At 40.8% G+C, this 16,180-nt stretch overlaps 1 protein-coding gene across 4 annotated transcripts in view; it reads left to right on the top strand.

Annotated features, from left to right (window-relative positions):
• The window catches only part of rims2a (regulating synaptic membrane exocytosis 2a), a 124,859-nt gene that overhangs the window by 71,506 nt on the left and 37,173 nt on the right, over nt 1-16,180 (top strand). For 2 of the 4 annotated variants that reach the window (XM_061080662.1, XM_061080664.1), the window contains exons 9-20: nt 225-344; nt 1,702-1,801; nt 1,985-2,108; nt 2,993-3,039; nt 3,251-3,363; nt 4,360-4,407; nt 6,639-6,769; nt 7,100-7,292; nt 7,542-7,695; nt 9,729-9,797; nt 12,242-12,380; nt 15,254-15,370. In XM_061080662.1, coding sequence (XP_060936645.1) covers nt 225-344; nt 1,702-1,801; nt 1,985-2,108; nt 2,993-3,039; nt 3,251-3,363; nt 4,360-4,407; nt 6,639-6,769; nt 7,100-7,292; nt 7,542-7,695; nt 9,729-9,797; nt 12,242-12,380; nt 15,254-15,370 — 1,355 coding nt within the window. Of the gene's footprint in view, nt 1-224; nt 345-1,701; nt 1,802-1,984; nt 2,109-2,992; nt 3,040-3,250; nt 3,364-4,359; nt 4,408-6,638; nt 6,770-7,099; nt 7,293-7,541; nt 7,696-8,155; nt 8,183-9,728; nt 9,798-12,241; nt 12,381-12,822; nt 12,925-14,342; nt 14,409-15,253; nt 15,371-16,180 lie in introns of all 4 variants that reach the window. The other 2 variants (XM_061080663.1, XM_061080665.1) reach the window with 2 other exon arrangements.

The raw sequence follows: 16,180 nt of genomic DNA on the forward strand, positions 1-16,180 counted from the left end.
ATTCCTTCATTTAAATTTAATTGAGCATGTTGTTGACTAAAACAAAAAAATACAAAGTTTTGATGAGTGAACAGAGTTTGTGTGAACCTTCTTCTCTGAGTGAACAGATACTACCCCCCATGCCCTCTTTTCACTATGAACAGTTTTCTACTTTGGTCTTAAGTGATCAAATTCAAGTGGATGACTTGTTAAACGAAAGGTGTGTTGTGGCTCTGACCTTGTAGCACCCGGTGACGTGGCAGCCGTCCAAAGATGGGGATCGCCTAATAGGGCGAATTTTGCTCAACAAGCGAATGAAAGATGGAAGTGTGCCTCGAGACTCAGGAGCTCTGCTTGGTCTGAAGGTGAGTTTATCATATGTCTGTCATACCTGAGAGTTCTGTGGAAATCTGATGGCTTCATGTGATTCTTTACTGATTTTATACTTTCATGTTAACATCAATTCTTTCGTAGCTGTGATTTCTGTTTGGGGCGGAAATTTGTTTGTGTGTGTCTTACTCATTTTCGCCTCGGCTTCTAGTTATTGAATACATCAAGTGTTACTATATTCATTTTCATTAGTGACTTGTTTATATCCATGATGAATTTTAAAAGGCAGTTGTTGATTTTGTGATCTATAATTTTCTCTATGCACTCACATTGAGCTAAATTAGTGAACTGCGTTCAGCCTCTCGGACGGGCAAGTTAGTCCTCAACCAAAAATTAAATATAGTTATAGTTATTGTCGTTATAGCAGTGTGTATGTCTTGGATCATTCCATCACAATTCCCACATATTTACTTATACTATATGATTACATATTTTTTATTGATTTAAACCTTCAGTGTTTAATTTCATGGCAGTCACTGCCTTGCCAAAGCATTTAAATACGAAGTATTGTTGTAGATTTTGGTTTCTCTTCTCTTGCTGTCTAGCTGTTGTATAAATCTGTGGGCGGTGCACACTGGTAGATAAAAAAGCTGAGCAACTAAAGTCCAGAGGAGCACAGTGGGCCATGAGGAGGGAGAACAGTGAGCAGCAAGATGGGGAAAATCATTACTGATTGAATGAGCCTCCTGAAATGGCATTTTTGTGTCTGCTCAGTGCCTCTGTGCGTTTCTGTCGGCTCAGCAGCCGCCAACCAACTCGGCTCTCCAGCCTGTCAGTCCATCAGTTAGGCTGCCAGCCCTGCCCTCGCTGCCCGTCTCCCTCTCTCTCTCCCTCTCTCGCTCCCGCCTGTTACATAAAGCCATTTAATTTAGCAGACTTCCCTAAGCTCCTTTGTATGTTGGCATTCAGCTGCCATTAAGAAGGATTTTTATTTGTATGATGCCCATGTAAGCTGAGGAGAGTGGAGTACGACAGCTTCGAACTGTACAGTACAGCTCTCGCCCAGGGCCCTGCACATCATGGAGCAGCATCCCAGTGTGTCTCTTGGGAATGAAACATAACCATGGATACTTAAAAAAAAAAAAAACTGAGACGCACTTTTACCATTGACCCTTTACTTGTCATTCTTTTATTGGGGACTCATACCTTGCAGGAAAAGCTAAAGCAATGACATCAACAGGAAATTGTGTTTGTGGGGTCTTTGTGCTCTACATATTTACAATGAAGAGTTAACATGGCACATTAACACTTTGGTTACAATAACACTCAGAGCCAAGTGAAGTTTACACTTGTGCTTCATTGCTAATTCCTGTACCCTCTCTGCTTCTACAGGTGGTGGGAGGCAAGATGACAGAATCTGGTAGACTTTGTGCTTTCATCACTAAAGTGAGGAGAGGAAGTCTAGCAGACACTGTAGGACACCTCAGACCAGGTATAAAAAACAGACCCATCATTCCATGTATTGAAGTGAAATCAGAGAATGTATTAGTACTCAGCATGCTCTATATGCATAATGATATGTTCCAAAGTTTGACAACACAGATGCACAGTAGTGCCTGCACAACAGTTTGACACATTTCATACATTCAGTATCTCTGATGTTTTTTTTTTGCAGGTGACCAGGTTCTGGAGTGGAATGGGAAGCTTTTACAAGGAGCCACATTTAAAGAAGTTTACAATATCATACTAGAATCCAAGCCTGAGCCGCAGGTGGAGTTGGTGGTCTCACGGCCTATAGGGTAAGAGCTCACAAATAATGACACACACATACTTACCTCCGCCTAGGACGTTATGTTTTCATCTGTGTTTGTTGTTTGTTAGTTAACAGGATTACACAAAACCTTCTGGAGGGACTACCACAAAACTTGGTGGAAGGAGGTTATATTAGTCAGAGGAGAAATCATCAAAGTTTGTTTCAGATCAAACTATTTTTTAATAGTCCAGGACATTTTCCCACATTTTGATTGATTTCTCAGATAATAATTCATAGATCTTGATATACAGTATTTAGGGGAATGAAATTTGGTGCAGATCCAAATAAAAATGCAGATCTAGTGAATTTAAATGTGGTTTCATACGGGGAATGTTTGGCCATGTAGAGAAATCCAAGATGGACTATAGATTGTGTTCTCACATAGTATGTGAACAGCAGAATAAAGGCCTGACTCATACTCAATTTCCCAGTTGTTTTAAAAGAAAAACTGCTTTTGTCAATAGCTGACCTGTTGTGTGCTGCTGAGGGAGGTACTAGGTGATGTTTTCATTACTGTCATTAAAGAGCAGGGCAGCTGTGGTTCAGGGGATAGAGCGGCCATCCTCTTACCAGAAGGTTGGCGATTCGATCCCAGTCTTCCCCATTCCGGGCCGATCTCTCAAATCTCAAAATCCCCCCCCTCCCTATAGAGAAAGTGCTGCACATAGATAGAGTTGTTTGTGAATGGGTGAATGGCAAAAACTGTGCTGTGGAGTGTTTTGAGTGGTCATCAACATTAGAAAACCTCTATGTAAATAAAGACGATGTACCATTTAAATTGCAGTGTATTCATCGTTAGCTCAGATTGATCCTCCCCATCCCCTTCTTCTCTTCTGTCTCACACGCTTTCTGTTTTCTGTTTTCTTGCAGAGATATTCCAAGGATACCAGACAGCACACATGCACAACTGGAATCAAGTGAGTCATTTTCTCACTATCCCATTTTATCACATCAGCCCAAAAGTATCAAGTAAAGAAAATGTCTCAGAGAGTTGCTTCTGTCTCTGTGATCTCTTGCCCTCACCTCTCTTCTTGTGTGTGTCTTTCTACCTTGTTTTATCTCGTCATGTTACTTAAACTACAACATCACTATTTAATAATCGAATCACTTTCCCCGGCACTCTGTCAGGTTCGAGTTCTTTTGAGTCTCAGAAGATGGATCGTCCGTCCATCTCCGTCACATCCCCCATGAGTCCCAGTATGCTGAGGGACGCCCCCCAGTACCTGTCAGGACAGCTTTCAGTAAGTGGGCTCAGCATTACAACACGTGAGATCCTCTGGAGCCACTGTATTGTTTGATTGCTAGTGCTTGAGTCCTATGAATTGGTTAGAGAGTATAATGTTGAAAATGAATAAAATCCTCTGTTAAATAATTGTTAGGGCAACCAGGCACAGCTCATCTCTCTTTGCCTGTTCAGCTGGCCCTTTACCAACCCAGCACAGGGTTATGGTTCAGGTTACTGTGTGTGTGTTGTCCATTATCTAGTAGAAAAATCCCTCTAGGGATGAATGGGTAACAGGCTGCATTAAAGCAAGAGATAAATCAACACTCAAAGTTAGGATCCACAGGGGAAATACCTTTAGCATCTGGATAACACGTCTCTCACAACATCGATATTTATGAGAAAATGTTGGGTTTGTCTGCCACTGGGATTGAATGTAAACATTCAGTCTGTCCCATTGAGTCATTAGAACCACATAAACATATAATGCATCCTGTGGGTCAATCAGAATAAGCCCTGCATCTTGTGAAACCTTTCTTGCCTTCTAACCTGTTGTAATATTGTGTAGGGCTGATCTTGAAATCCATGAACAGATAATCACAGAAACAGTTGAGTTCACTGAATGAAAGAGCTGCAGTGCTTGATGAGTAATTCTACACAGTAAAGAAGTGTCTTTAACGTCACTGTGACGCAAGCTCTGAAGCAGAGGAGAAAAGATCCAGAGAAGAAAGAGAGATATAATTGTGAGCCATTGATCATTTTCTCAAAGGGTCTATGAAGAACAGAGCGGAGAAGTAATCTTTGATAAACTAAATAGAGGAAGGTAACAAAAGATAAAAATGCAAGGTGAAGAAAAACCCACTTACTGACCTAAATCTCCCGTCTTAGACTACAAACATCTGTTGTTGTGTTTATAGTGTATTGTGAGTTTTTGTTGTTGTATTGTGGGGTTTTGGTTTTATTGTATTTTCTTTTCTGTTCTTTCCTTTTTTGCCGTTCAATTTTGCTTATCCAGAGCCAAAGCCTTAGTAGAAGAACAACGCCTTTTACCCCTAGGGTCCAGGTAATGGGCCCTGTCTGCAGGGCACAATCTCTATTTGGTCTTTGCTCATTGACTGTTGACTGGCCTCTTTTCTGTTTCCATATTTTGGAAAATGCATTCCTGGGAAATGGCAGCTTCAAGTTTCCCTTTTTCTTAATTTTTCTTCTATTTGATTTCTTGGTATCACTGTTCCGATGACAGTTATTATTACTCATTTTAACCCATTCACATCATTATTCTTAGGTGGTGCATGCTCAACTAATCTGAAAACATTTGAACACACACTCTTCCATTGCCTGACATCTTCTACTGAGTCCAGTGACTGACCGCATCTTGTGTTGTAATTTGTATTTGGGATTTCCACGATGGCAATGCAGGAAGTTGGCACTTTTACATTTTCTTGGGTTGTTCTCTGCTTCAGTGTGACATGAGCTCAGGCCTCAATGAATCTAACCCTGCACACATCGACAGAAGTTCTCCTCCATGTGTGAGTTGGAAGTGTTGTTGATGGGTCTGTAGTTTCATGGTGACACCAAGTTGACCGTCCTAACTGAAAGCCAAGCATTTTACTTTACATTTGAGATTTGAAGAAGAATTAAATGTTGCCTCCCAATTAAAAAACTTCAAATCAAGCAAACCTACAAAGATTTTCCCCGACTAGCACAGTCTCTTTTAATCTTTCAATGTATATATCAAATATATTTGGTAAAAATACAATAGCAGACTGTTTCTATGGTTTGTTTTTCACAATCACTTAGTGTATTCTTGAGTAAGTCAGGCTTATGGTTATTTTTTCTCCTTTGAGCATTGGATATTTACTTATTTATTTGGTTATAAGTGTTTTACAATCACTTTGTGTAACTGTTTTTTTTGAGTCAGTCAGTCTTAAGGTAACATTTACTCCTTGGAGAATTGGATATTTATATCTCGCTGACATTATTCTTTTACTTTTGTTCTAAGAGTATCCTAGAGTATGCTCAAAAAACTAAATATTGTTACTACACATAATAAAGGTTGAGGCCGTCTGAGAGATATTTTTTCCATATGTTAGTGTCTAAACACATTATGTAGAATTAGAATTGAGGCACATATTGTTAAAGTTTGAGCTTGTGTGTTTGCTTATGTTTGTACTCTTGGAGAAGTGCACATGTTTCAAATGTGTATTTGCAGTTTACAATTGGACGATGTTACCACACATAATCCAATCATTCAGCTTCCATGATGACTATGGTTCAGAAATATCTTTGCCACTGCACACACAGACAATGTATTAATATTTTGCAGTATGAGTTATTTTTTGGTGGATTACACGTTTAGATATTATTTGGTACAATTTGCTTTCCTGCTGTCTGTTTTTGCAAACACCAGATCTGTTGACTCGTCTTGGATGCCCTCTCTTGCGTTGCTGCATGTGTAGCTGGTAGTTTTAAACAGCGCAGACCCTTTCCATTATCACGTTTTTAAAGAAGTATGGACAAGATCTTAGAAGTTTTATTTCTCTCATTTCATCTCGTTCCTTTAAGGCCTCTGTTGGACGTTTTTTTCTTCTAAGTGTCCTCTCTGGAGTCCATACTTCCCTTTTAGTGTGAACTGTCTTTGATTCCTCTTGCAACAGCATGATTGATTTCTCTGCATCAATGCCCATTGACTATCTGAAAAAACATTATTAGATGCATCATCAACACCACTGGTAGACAATGTTGTTTCAACGGAGCTCATGCTGTCACTTTTAGAGCATGATGCCTCGAGTCAAAAGGACATTCAGGCCAGCTGCATTCAGTTCCATTCAATAAACTGTATCCATAAAGGAAACATAAACACATACACCTTGCACACAATGAAAAAACACATGTCTTGTCTCTAAAGTAGGATCTCTAAACATAGAGACTAAAATATCACTCAAAATGTATGATCTTATTTTGAGATCATTAGCATTAGCATACCATAGTAACAATGACACCTAGTTCCACGTTTCAATCAACTCTTAAGCTGTGATACATTTTCCCACCAAGCATGTGACCTAACATCATCTTGGCAGGTAGACATCTTCTTCCTCTCCTCTTAAGGGCAAATACAGGAGAAGACCTAAGCTGTAGAAAATAACTGTCACTTTAGGCATTAATAAACAACACAAATGTATATATAATTACTCAATTTCTAAATGCAGTTGTCTTCTCCTGCATTATTCCCTCTTTTACTCCCATTGACCCTGATCTGTCCCTCAGCAGGATGTCTCTGCTTTGCCCCTGCAGGTCAAACTGTGGTATGACAAAGTGGGCCATCAACTAATCGTCACCATCCTGGGTGCAAAAGATCTGCCCCCCAGGGAAGACGGCCGGCCCAGGAACCCTTACGTCAAAATCTATTTCCTCCCTGATAGAAGGTAAGAATAGGAAGAGTTACCATTTGCTGATCTAACTGTTAGCCAGCTAACTGATGTAATACCATCCCATTTCATTGCATTCAGAAAGGCATTGACTTGGTTGTGTCTAGTTACTTTGTTGGTCGTTTGGTGTAGTTTTGTATCTTTGAAGGAGATCTCTCGTACGCTCTGATAAAGAATACAGGAAGTGGACCTTGTCAGAAAGATCGGCACAGTGGTCTTACCAGCTCGTTCTCATCAGCATGCCCCATTGCTGTGCTCTGTCCTGTGTCCTGCTATTGATCTGTTGTACTCGTGGTTCTTCTCTACCATGGTTGTAAATAAAAACAGTTTGAATTATTGTTCCTCCAGCGACAAAAGCAAGAGGAGAACAAAAACGGTAAAGAAATCCTTAGAGCCCAAATGGAACCAGACCTTTATGTACTCGCCGGTGCACCGGCGGGAGTTTCGGGAGCGCATGCTGGAGATCACACTGTGGGACCAAGCCAGGTTGAGGGAGGAGGAGAGCGAATTCCTGGGGGAGGTAAGAAAACCAAACCCCACCCATCAGGGACACTCACTGACAGTATCTCAGCTAAGCATATCCTATACGGTCAAAGCCTTAATAAAGCTCTTGGCCATTTCAAGGTTTTTGACAATCTACTGTTTGTCCAACATGAACTGGGACTTTTTCTGTGTAGAACTGTTACAATGAATTAACACAGCTGAGCAAGAGAGAAGGATATTTTAGGATTGGCTCTCACTGTAGCTCATGGCTGTTTTTCTCTGATAGATTCTGATTGAGCTGGAGACGGCTCTCCTGGACGACGAGCCACACTGGTACAAGCTCCAAACACACGACGTATCCTCCATCCCCCTCCCACGTGCCTCCCCCAACACGCAGCGCAGGCAGCTCCACGGAGAGAGTCCAACCAGGCGGCTGCAGAGTACGTCCCACCTTCTTTCCTGACATGTCACAAAACTCTAAATGTTATGCTGAAGACAGCAGCAAATTGTTTTTACAGTTGACAAAAAAATGTGAAACTATAAAGAACAAAGTCAGTAACAGCAATAGCTTTTTCAACAGATTTTCAATAAACTGTTAGTAATAAAGAGCTGACAAAGATATGGAGCAATGTGGTGAGTATTTTTCAGGCTCCCAATAACTCTGACTCAGCCTTGGGGTTCGCTCTTTTACCTGAAGTAAAACCATCACTGTCACACATACATAAGTACACGGAAATTAGACGAAATATATAGATCTATACATTTTTTATATTTCTAATAATAATAATATTACTCCTAATAATTTCATTTCTTTAGTTTATTAAAGCTTTATGTGTAGTTGATGCATGTTTTGTCTTTGTCATCCATGCTACATCAACCTTACTGCTTCTGCTTTTACAGACAAAGGCTCATATTCATACAACTCAGGTAAAGGACCCCTGCACACGCAGGCAGTGCTGCTCCATGGGGCATCTGAGTGTTCTCCTTTCCTGTTTGAAAGACGCCTCCTCATGCCCTGATTCTCCCCCCACCTTTTTCCATGGAGGGTGCACGCCTCTGCTGCCTTACATGGATTTCAATGTGGTGAGCTGGTGTAAATTGTACACCACTCGTTTGAAATCCACTCAGGGTAGCAAATATGTGCAGGCTCCACGGAAAGAGAGATTTAGGACACAGTGGTCTCTGCCTCTCTGTGTATTCACCCTTGGAATATGCCCTGATCCCACCTTGCAACCCTCAACAGAAAATGCACTCGATCCTCATCCTGAAGTGGTGTTTTGAAAACCCAGTGCCCGACCTGCCAGACACAGTATAACATGACTGTGTCCACTTGCTGTGTCCACGTGCCATGTTCTGTATAATTTATTATTTACCCCTGATTAATATTTTCCCTTTGAAAATTGTATAAAATGTTGTTGGCGAATGTCTGCAGCCCATTCTGACTTTCTTGTGATTGTGTGTTTTGAATGTGAATATGTTCATGAAATTGTGATGTGATGTGGTAAATTGCTCTACTGCTGGTGTGATACTTTCTATTTTTGTATTCATACTTCATTTTAATCATCTGAAACAGTGGTAGCATATTTAACAAAGAGAAACCAAACAGAAAGCTTTGATTTATCTTTGTGCATTATATATCATTTTTATATTTCCCCCATGCAATAGCCAAAATACTGTACCTCATTTCATTGCTCTCTCCTCTCACCACTTTCATATTCTGTGGCCAGTCAGTGGTGAGTGGTCTTTAGATGACTGTACTTCACTACACTGCCTCACCAGACCCTTCAGGCTTGCTTGCTTCCCCACCAGGACGATTTTCTGGGCGTTTGCGTTAGTGTGAGGTGAAAGAGCTGACAGCTGTAAAAAGTTTCCAGCCAACTGAGATGAGAGGTTGCCAGAGTGCAGCACTTGTCATTTCTAGAGAAAAGCACACGTGTCCAGTTGATTTAAGTCGACTGAGCGGTGGAGGCAATGGGCAGGGCTGCAGGGAGGGTATCATTCTTGAAAGAGAGGGGACAAGAGAGAGGTGATAAAGCAGCTGGGGAGGATGAAGAAAGAGCTGTAAAGCCGTATCATGTCTCCCACCTTTGCCTTCAAATGTAAATTGAGTGACACATTGTGGCATTTAAAGATGTTGTGGTACAGATGAAAAGCAATCTGGTGTTTTTGGTAAGGTCGAGCAGTGAAATGCGAAATTTAATTTTTAAAGCGGTCACATATATTAAGCACATGTAAACACAACATTCTCTTGCAGGAGGGTTGGAAGGGTTAACAATTAAGATTAGAGTCAGACCAGGGAGGCATGATACAAACATCCAGTACAGTGGCACTGAATGAATGAACCAGGGAATGTGAATGACTTTTCCCTGTTTACCCCTCTCTCCATCCATCTTTTACTCTCGTAACTCTATCTTGTGCCTCGTTTTCCTCCCTTTCACGTTCCAATGGGTCTCTCTTTCTCATTATTTGAAAGGATCCCAGAGGATAAGTGACAGTGAGATCTCAGACTACGATTGTGAAGATGGTGTTGGGGTAATAACAGGTAATATACTGTGGTCATATTAACATCCAAGACTATTGATACATGGGAAATAATTAATCTGCAGCATAGTGATGAAACCACATTTAATCTCAATATATCTGAAAAAATTTGAGGATCTACACAAAATTGTACACACTCATAAATATCAGTCCCCTAAACATTCCTATTGTTTTTTTCTTTAAGATTCATACATTTTTATCTGAAATGTGAAATCTTAAAGTTTTGAAAAGCACACTGTAGAAAAGAAAAGAAAAAAAGTGAAAGCAAATTCCTGTACATGTCCCTTGATTTAAATCCACATCAAAATGGAATGAGTTCTTTTCTGACTCCCTGGACCAAGTTTTGTGATTATCTGTCAAATTGTTTTTGCATCATCCGGCTAAATAACAAAGAGACAGACAGCCAAACCAAACAAGTTACCTCCTTGGGGAGGTAATGTATTCCCAATTAAAAAAGTCTGAGAGAAAAGTAACAAACAGTTTGTTGGGATACAAGATTTTTCACATTCACTTAAATACATAAAAGGTATTATCCCCACAGATTTGTTGTTACCATAGGTATCATACATTTCATGGTCATTTCATCTTATGGTGAACTCAGTTATCTTCATACATGTCAGCATCTGTCAAACACTGCCGAGACTGAACAGCTTACAAATACCATTAGTATCCGCATGGTCAATGCTGCAGCCCATCAGCAGCAGCACGGTGAGCGAACAGTGAGCTTTGGTCTGTCTCTGCACTGCTAGATGCTGTTTTGCTGTACTCACCAATACTCAGAAAAGGAGGGGCAGTTGCAGGTCCAGGAAAAAGGAAAAGACTGTTAAAACTGAGGTGCACTTGAATTGTTTCTAAAATATTAGCCCTGAATAAATTTATGCTGAAATAGGTAACTGCACCATAGAACAATACAAGATAACATTAGTCTTTCAAGCTAAAAATTGTGGTTGCTGGGTTGCTATTTAAGACCAGTTTAAAAATACCTTTTTTGCAGGACAGTATCTAGTATCTTTATTTTTCGTCCTGTGTGTGGTAATTTTTCACATCTCAGTTAGCACATTCAGGCCAAAGAGAAGAAGAGTGACAAAACACAACAAATAAAAATAGAGTAAAGTAAGAAATGAAGTCAGTTACTGACAGATGGAAAAGGTAAGAGCCTGGTACCGAAGTTGAGGGGAATCCTCCTTCAGACACTTAAACATTCTCATCAGCCTCTGGCCGCCTCACCATGCCAGTGCACTGAAGGGAATGCCCCTTCGCTCAGCTCCGGTCACACCCTCCACCACATCTCATTTATCATGCAGCTTTTGCATTGAACTGCTGATGCTACCATTTCCAAATGTGGTAAAGAAAATCCTTTTCAGTGCATTTTATTAAACCGTACACCCACTAATCATTACTGCACAGGCTTCGCTTGTGTGTTCTTGTCTTTCAAAGTACAATTGCTGCTTTGATTCGTTTTTTATCCAGAACAATTTTAAAAGTGCAAAAGTTTTGCAAAGCATATTTAATCTTGCTTTGACCCTCAGTTCGGTTCCCTCCATCTGAACTGATGCAGCCCATTCTTCTCATTAAATCCTTTTAATTCTCGGTAAAGGCTCTCTACTTTATATGTGCTTAACAGGCAGGTTGTACTCATGCATGAAGCCACATGTCAGAAGGAAGAATAGACTTCATTTGACTGTACATGGGAGTTAATTGCTCAGCTGCAGGAGGCTCTGTGCTGGAGCTGCTGTTTAGAAATGGCAGATGTTTTCTCTGTTGAACCTAATATGCATCATAATGAAGCAAATGTGTGGCAACGGACTCATTTATTCTTGGTTTTATGTTTGGTTTATGAAAGAAACAAAGAGACTGGGCCGGTGTGTGAAATTACAGATTTTGGCATTTCATAATTTGATTTGCATCCACTTGTAATCAGGATTGATCTGAATTGTTCCGAGAAATATACCATACAATATTCCAGCATTCCTTTATCGTATAACCTTCCATTTTTCTTACCTTTGCTTCTTTTCCAACCTGAGAGTTTTCTTCAACTAATTTGAATGTTCTATACACTCTATTGAATATCAATCAACGTTCATAGAGCCAAGCACTGACCATAACCACGGCCTCTAGACATGTCTGATTATCAGTTAATGAACTCTTTCAAGTTTAATGAACTAATCAGTCTTGCAGGGAAAATTCATTATAATATTTCTGATTTTTGAAAGGCTATTTTCATGTTAAATGCACAATGTTAACACAGCAGATCAACTGCACCTTTACTAGAATCTAGTTTTCCATTTTGAAATATGGAGACTCGGTAGAATGGCATTTAGCATGACTTTCTGTTTCTCCTCAGGTTATGGGTGTGGTTTAACTGAATGTGTATCTATATGTTTTAGTATGCAAATTACTAACCATCTAAAAACCTGTCTTATTCCCGCTTGTCCCGGATGTCAGACTACCGGTCGAACGGCAGAGACTTCCAGAGCTCCACGTTGTCGGTCCCTGAGCAGGTGATGTCATCTAACCACTGCTCTCGGTCAGCTGATATAAACAGGGCACGGTCACGCTCTCCCAGCGTTCCCCCGCCCTCCAGGTAACTAATGCTCAGTCTGCCACTGAACTGACCCGTGACAGTATATGCATGTATATTATTTGTGTTTGCTCTGATTGTTTTCATGTGATGATGATGTATTTTACACCATTTCTTTGTCTTTTATGAACATCTGGAGGAGGATGCCTTAACTTCTAAGAACATTTTAATAGATGTAGGGAAATAGAGGCTATGACAGCTGAACTGAAAGATAATGTGTTTTAAGTTACTCTTGAAAAATGAGAAATTTTAAAGGAATCACCCATTAATCAAATTAATGGGTTGTAGCACCACATGCTGCTGAGCTTGGCCTGATTTCCAGGCCAATGCCTTCTGAATGTCTTAGTTAAATGCAAGGCCATGTGCCCCCACACCTGGCCAGTAGGGGGACATGTGTGGTGTGTAAACTATGAGAGGGGTGATCTGGTCCACTTCTATCACACAGCAGAAGTCTGGACCCAGCCTTTGACCTTAGGCCCTCTCAGTACAGCTCCACATCTAGAGTGGATGACCACAGTGTGTCCGAAGCTAACTACTCACCTGACAGGTACACACTCTCCAGTTGACGCTTGTGCACAGCAGCTGCATGCACGCGCCGGGCTTGCATGTACAGATCTGATAAGCATAAGTGATAGACATGCACGGAGCATTTTTAATTCAAGAGCCGTTTGCCTTAAACTCTCAGCAAACCGACTGTGTGTGTGAGATCTCCCCTCTCTGGTGTTTCTGCTTTTAAAGAGCAACTTTCTCTGTTCCTTGCCAACATTTGTTCTAAATCATCTTAAACCTTATACAGTGGTGTTGGTTTCTCATATCTTGATTTTTGCTTCCTATGCCTTCCATTTATTATATATACAAATTGTAACACTCCGGACTCCTGAGAGAGTAGTGTTATGTAGAGATACAAATAAATTTTGCCCTCTCACAAATTTATCAGAAAAGTTATATGACAGTTAAAATTCTGCATGGACACCAGAATTGGATGGCAGTACACTGCTTTGAGAAGTTATTTACAAGTTTTAGATTATGCAGGAAACATTTGGAGCCAATACTGTAAATGCTGTGTACAGTATGCAGTATTTGCATGTATCTTCCTATCTTTATGGAAGAGGTGGTCAAAGCGTTGGGTCAGTTATCTTCCATCAGCATTTATTTTCTGTGAGGGCTGGGAAATGTTGCTCCAAGAGTCCAATCGTAGGCTTGGCACTGCCAGGCCACAGCTACTTCCCCCTGTCCAATTAACTTTATTTGATATTTCAGAGGCTTGGCCTAAATCAGTGTCAGACGCAGCAAATGCACTTATCTAAATTGTCTGCGACAGTGCTCGCTTGAGTGTATTTCAGCCGCTTTAATTAACAGCATCCAGTTATTTATTGAAAACGTTTGAAAATGACAGGAATTGAGTAATGTGGACTTTGGAATTGTCTCAAAACTCCTACAATCTAAAAGAAATATCTTGTTTTAAACGTAATTTTCATTGTTTTCCTACTCTTTGAAATGCTCTTGGAAATGTGTGTGTAAAAGAACAAATCTGTGTTATGTGCATGGTTTCAAATCGTTGTCCTCTTCATTCAGTAGAAGTGACACTGAGCGCAGGTTTAAGGCATTCATTGTTTCCTCTGTGAGTGCTGGTGGTGTACTCTGTGTACCACTTTCATCTGTCTGTGTTGTAAAGCTGAGGAATACATCTCCTCACCATTCGATTTCTCAGCCTATCTTATCTTCCATGCTTGTATCTCCTCTTTGTAACTGTTACATCAACCTTTCCTATGAGCATTCTCACTCTATTTACGAGAAACCTCTCATTCTCTCCCTCAGTTTCCTCACCCTACATCTGTCTGCCTACGATTCTGTCTATCTCCAATGCTCTTTCTCTCTCTCTCCTCTCCTCCTCCTCCTCTGCTTCTTCCTCGGCGCCATCTCAGATCCATCTCTGTCTTCTCTCCTCCCTCCATGTGGTTGCAGCCATTTCCTCACTCTACCTCGAACCAGACATACTCAGCCTATTGATGATCCTCAAAGGGACCCCAGGTAGACTTTTACCTGAGCTTGCATGAAGCCCCATTTCTGCACCTCCAGCTTCCATCACCCCCTACTCCCAAAACTCCAGCCCATAATCCTTTGTTTTCTCGAGGAAGTCTTACATTTGGGTGTTGAACACATGGCACTGACACATGGCACTGACACAGGGTTTTTGTCACTGTAGCCAAGTGATCACCATGAGGTTCTGACATTGCATGAAGTTCACTAAGTCTAAACTATCATACCACTTAGAAGTCACTTTGATTTACTCGTCCATCGTCATTGCCATGAGTGTTTTGTTGTGGTGATTAAGTATATATTTCTTCTGCAGAAGATTGAATATATACATAATGTTTGTTGCTTTTCAGCAGTAAATTACATGATTCTTGGTGACTCTTTGACTATACACTTCATCCATCCAGTATCAGCATTGCTTACACTATCTTTTCACCACCTCATTATCATGTTAGCATTCTTCTCTTCTTACTCCAAATGTTGACCATGTGAGAGTGTGATTCTTATATGACCAAATAACTTATTTGTTCCTCTGAGAGTGACTATGGCAATACTGGAAATGGATAAGTGTTCTATGGTGGTGAAGTTTTGTCCAGCAGAGGTCCTACAAACAAGCAGATACACCTGTTTAGTAGAGTTATATAGTAACCCTCAGTTTAGGTCCCTGTGGATTTAATAAGTCTCAGACAGATTACAGACAGTGTCTGTAATGGGAATTCAAAAGTCTATTTCAACTTCCTTTCCAGGTTCCTTTTTTAAAAAGCTTGTTACCTTCCCCTTTGGTGGGAAAAACTAAATGCTGACCAGTTGTGATATATATATATATATTTTTCCACCAGCCGCAACCATCGCATACACCCCATCTGCAGAGAGGAAGCAGTCAGGTTACTGCGTTCTACTAGGATGGCCCGCGCCTATTCTGAGGGTGCCTACTCCTCCGACTATGACTTTGAGAGGTATTGATATGCACATCCGCTGAAATTGTGCATCCACCATCTTGTGGTCCCCTCAAGGTGTCCCTTGTCCGTCCCTAATTAATCTGTGATCGTACTTGTGATGACAGAAAATGATATCCTGTCTGATATCGCTTTTTGTGAAAGAGTCATCACAGCTCTAAAGTTGTGTAGACGTAAAGTAGTGGTACACAACTGCCTCCGTTTGTTGAGGCCCGGAGCTATTTGTCTTGCTGATGTTGGCTGTTTGTTACCTGGTTGTCGAGTGAAGTGCTGGCCAGCACCTGACTGTTTCTCCATTGTTGTCTTTGTTAATGTACCCATGTACGTTATACCAACAGTAATACGTTGGTCAGTGGTGTGTGTGATCGCAAGTGTTGTCCTTTTTTTACATGCTACTGGCAGCAGCTTTTTGCTCACACATACAGTGGCATCTCTGATGCGTTGCTCTTGGCTGCACAGTAGCTTTGTAAATTTTAGTTTTGTTTTGCCCTTTGGCTTCTTTGGTCTGGCCAGATTGGGATGCCCGATCAGTCCACGCCGATAAAGAAAGGCCTGCTGACACCCTTCTATCCCCTGAAGGACCCACACAGGCGTTCTGGTGCACCAATAAATAGAAATAAGTCACATTGCACCCTCCAGAGAAATGCTGTAAATGACTCCACTTCTCTCAGTCTTCAATCTTCTACCTGCTGCCATCTGGCTTTCAGTCAGGAATAACGTGATGTTTGTGCCATTTCTTTCCTCTCTAGGAGGAAAAAAATGATGAGTCCTAAGAAATAAGCCCAAGAGCCTGACTGACTTTATTAAAGT

Source organism: Limanda limanda, chromosome 11 (assembly GCF_963576545.1).
Source record: "Limanda limanda chromosome 11, fLimLim1.1, whole genome shotgun sequence".
Lineage (NCBI taxonomy): Eukaryota > Metazoa > Chordata > Actinopteri > Pleuronectiformes > Pleuronectidae > Limanda > Limanda limanda.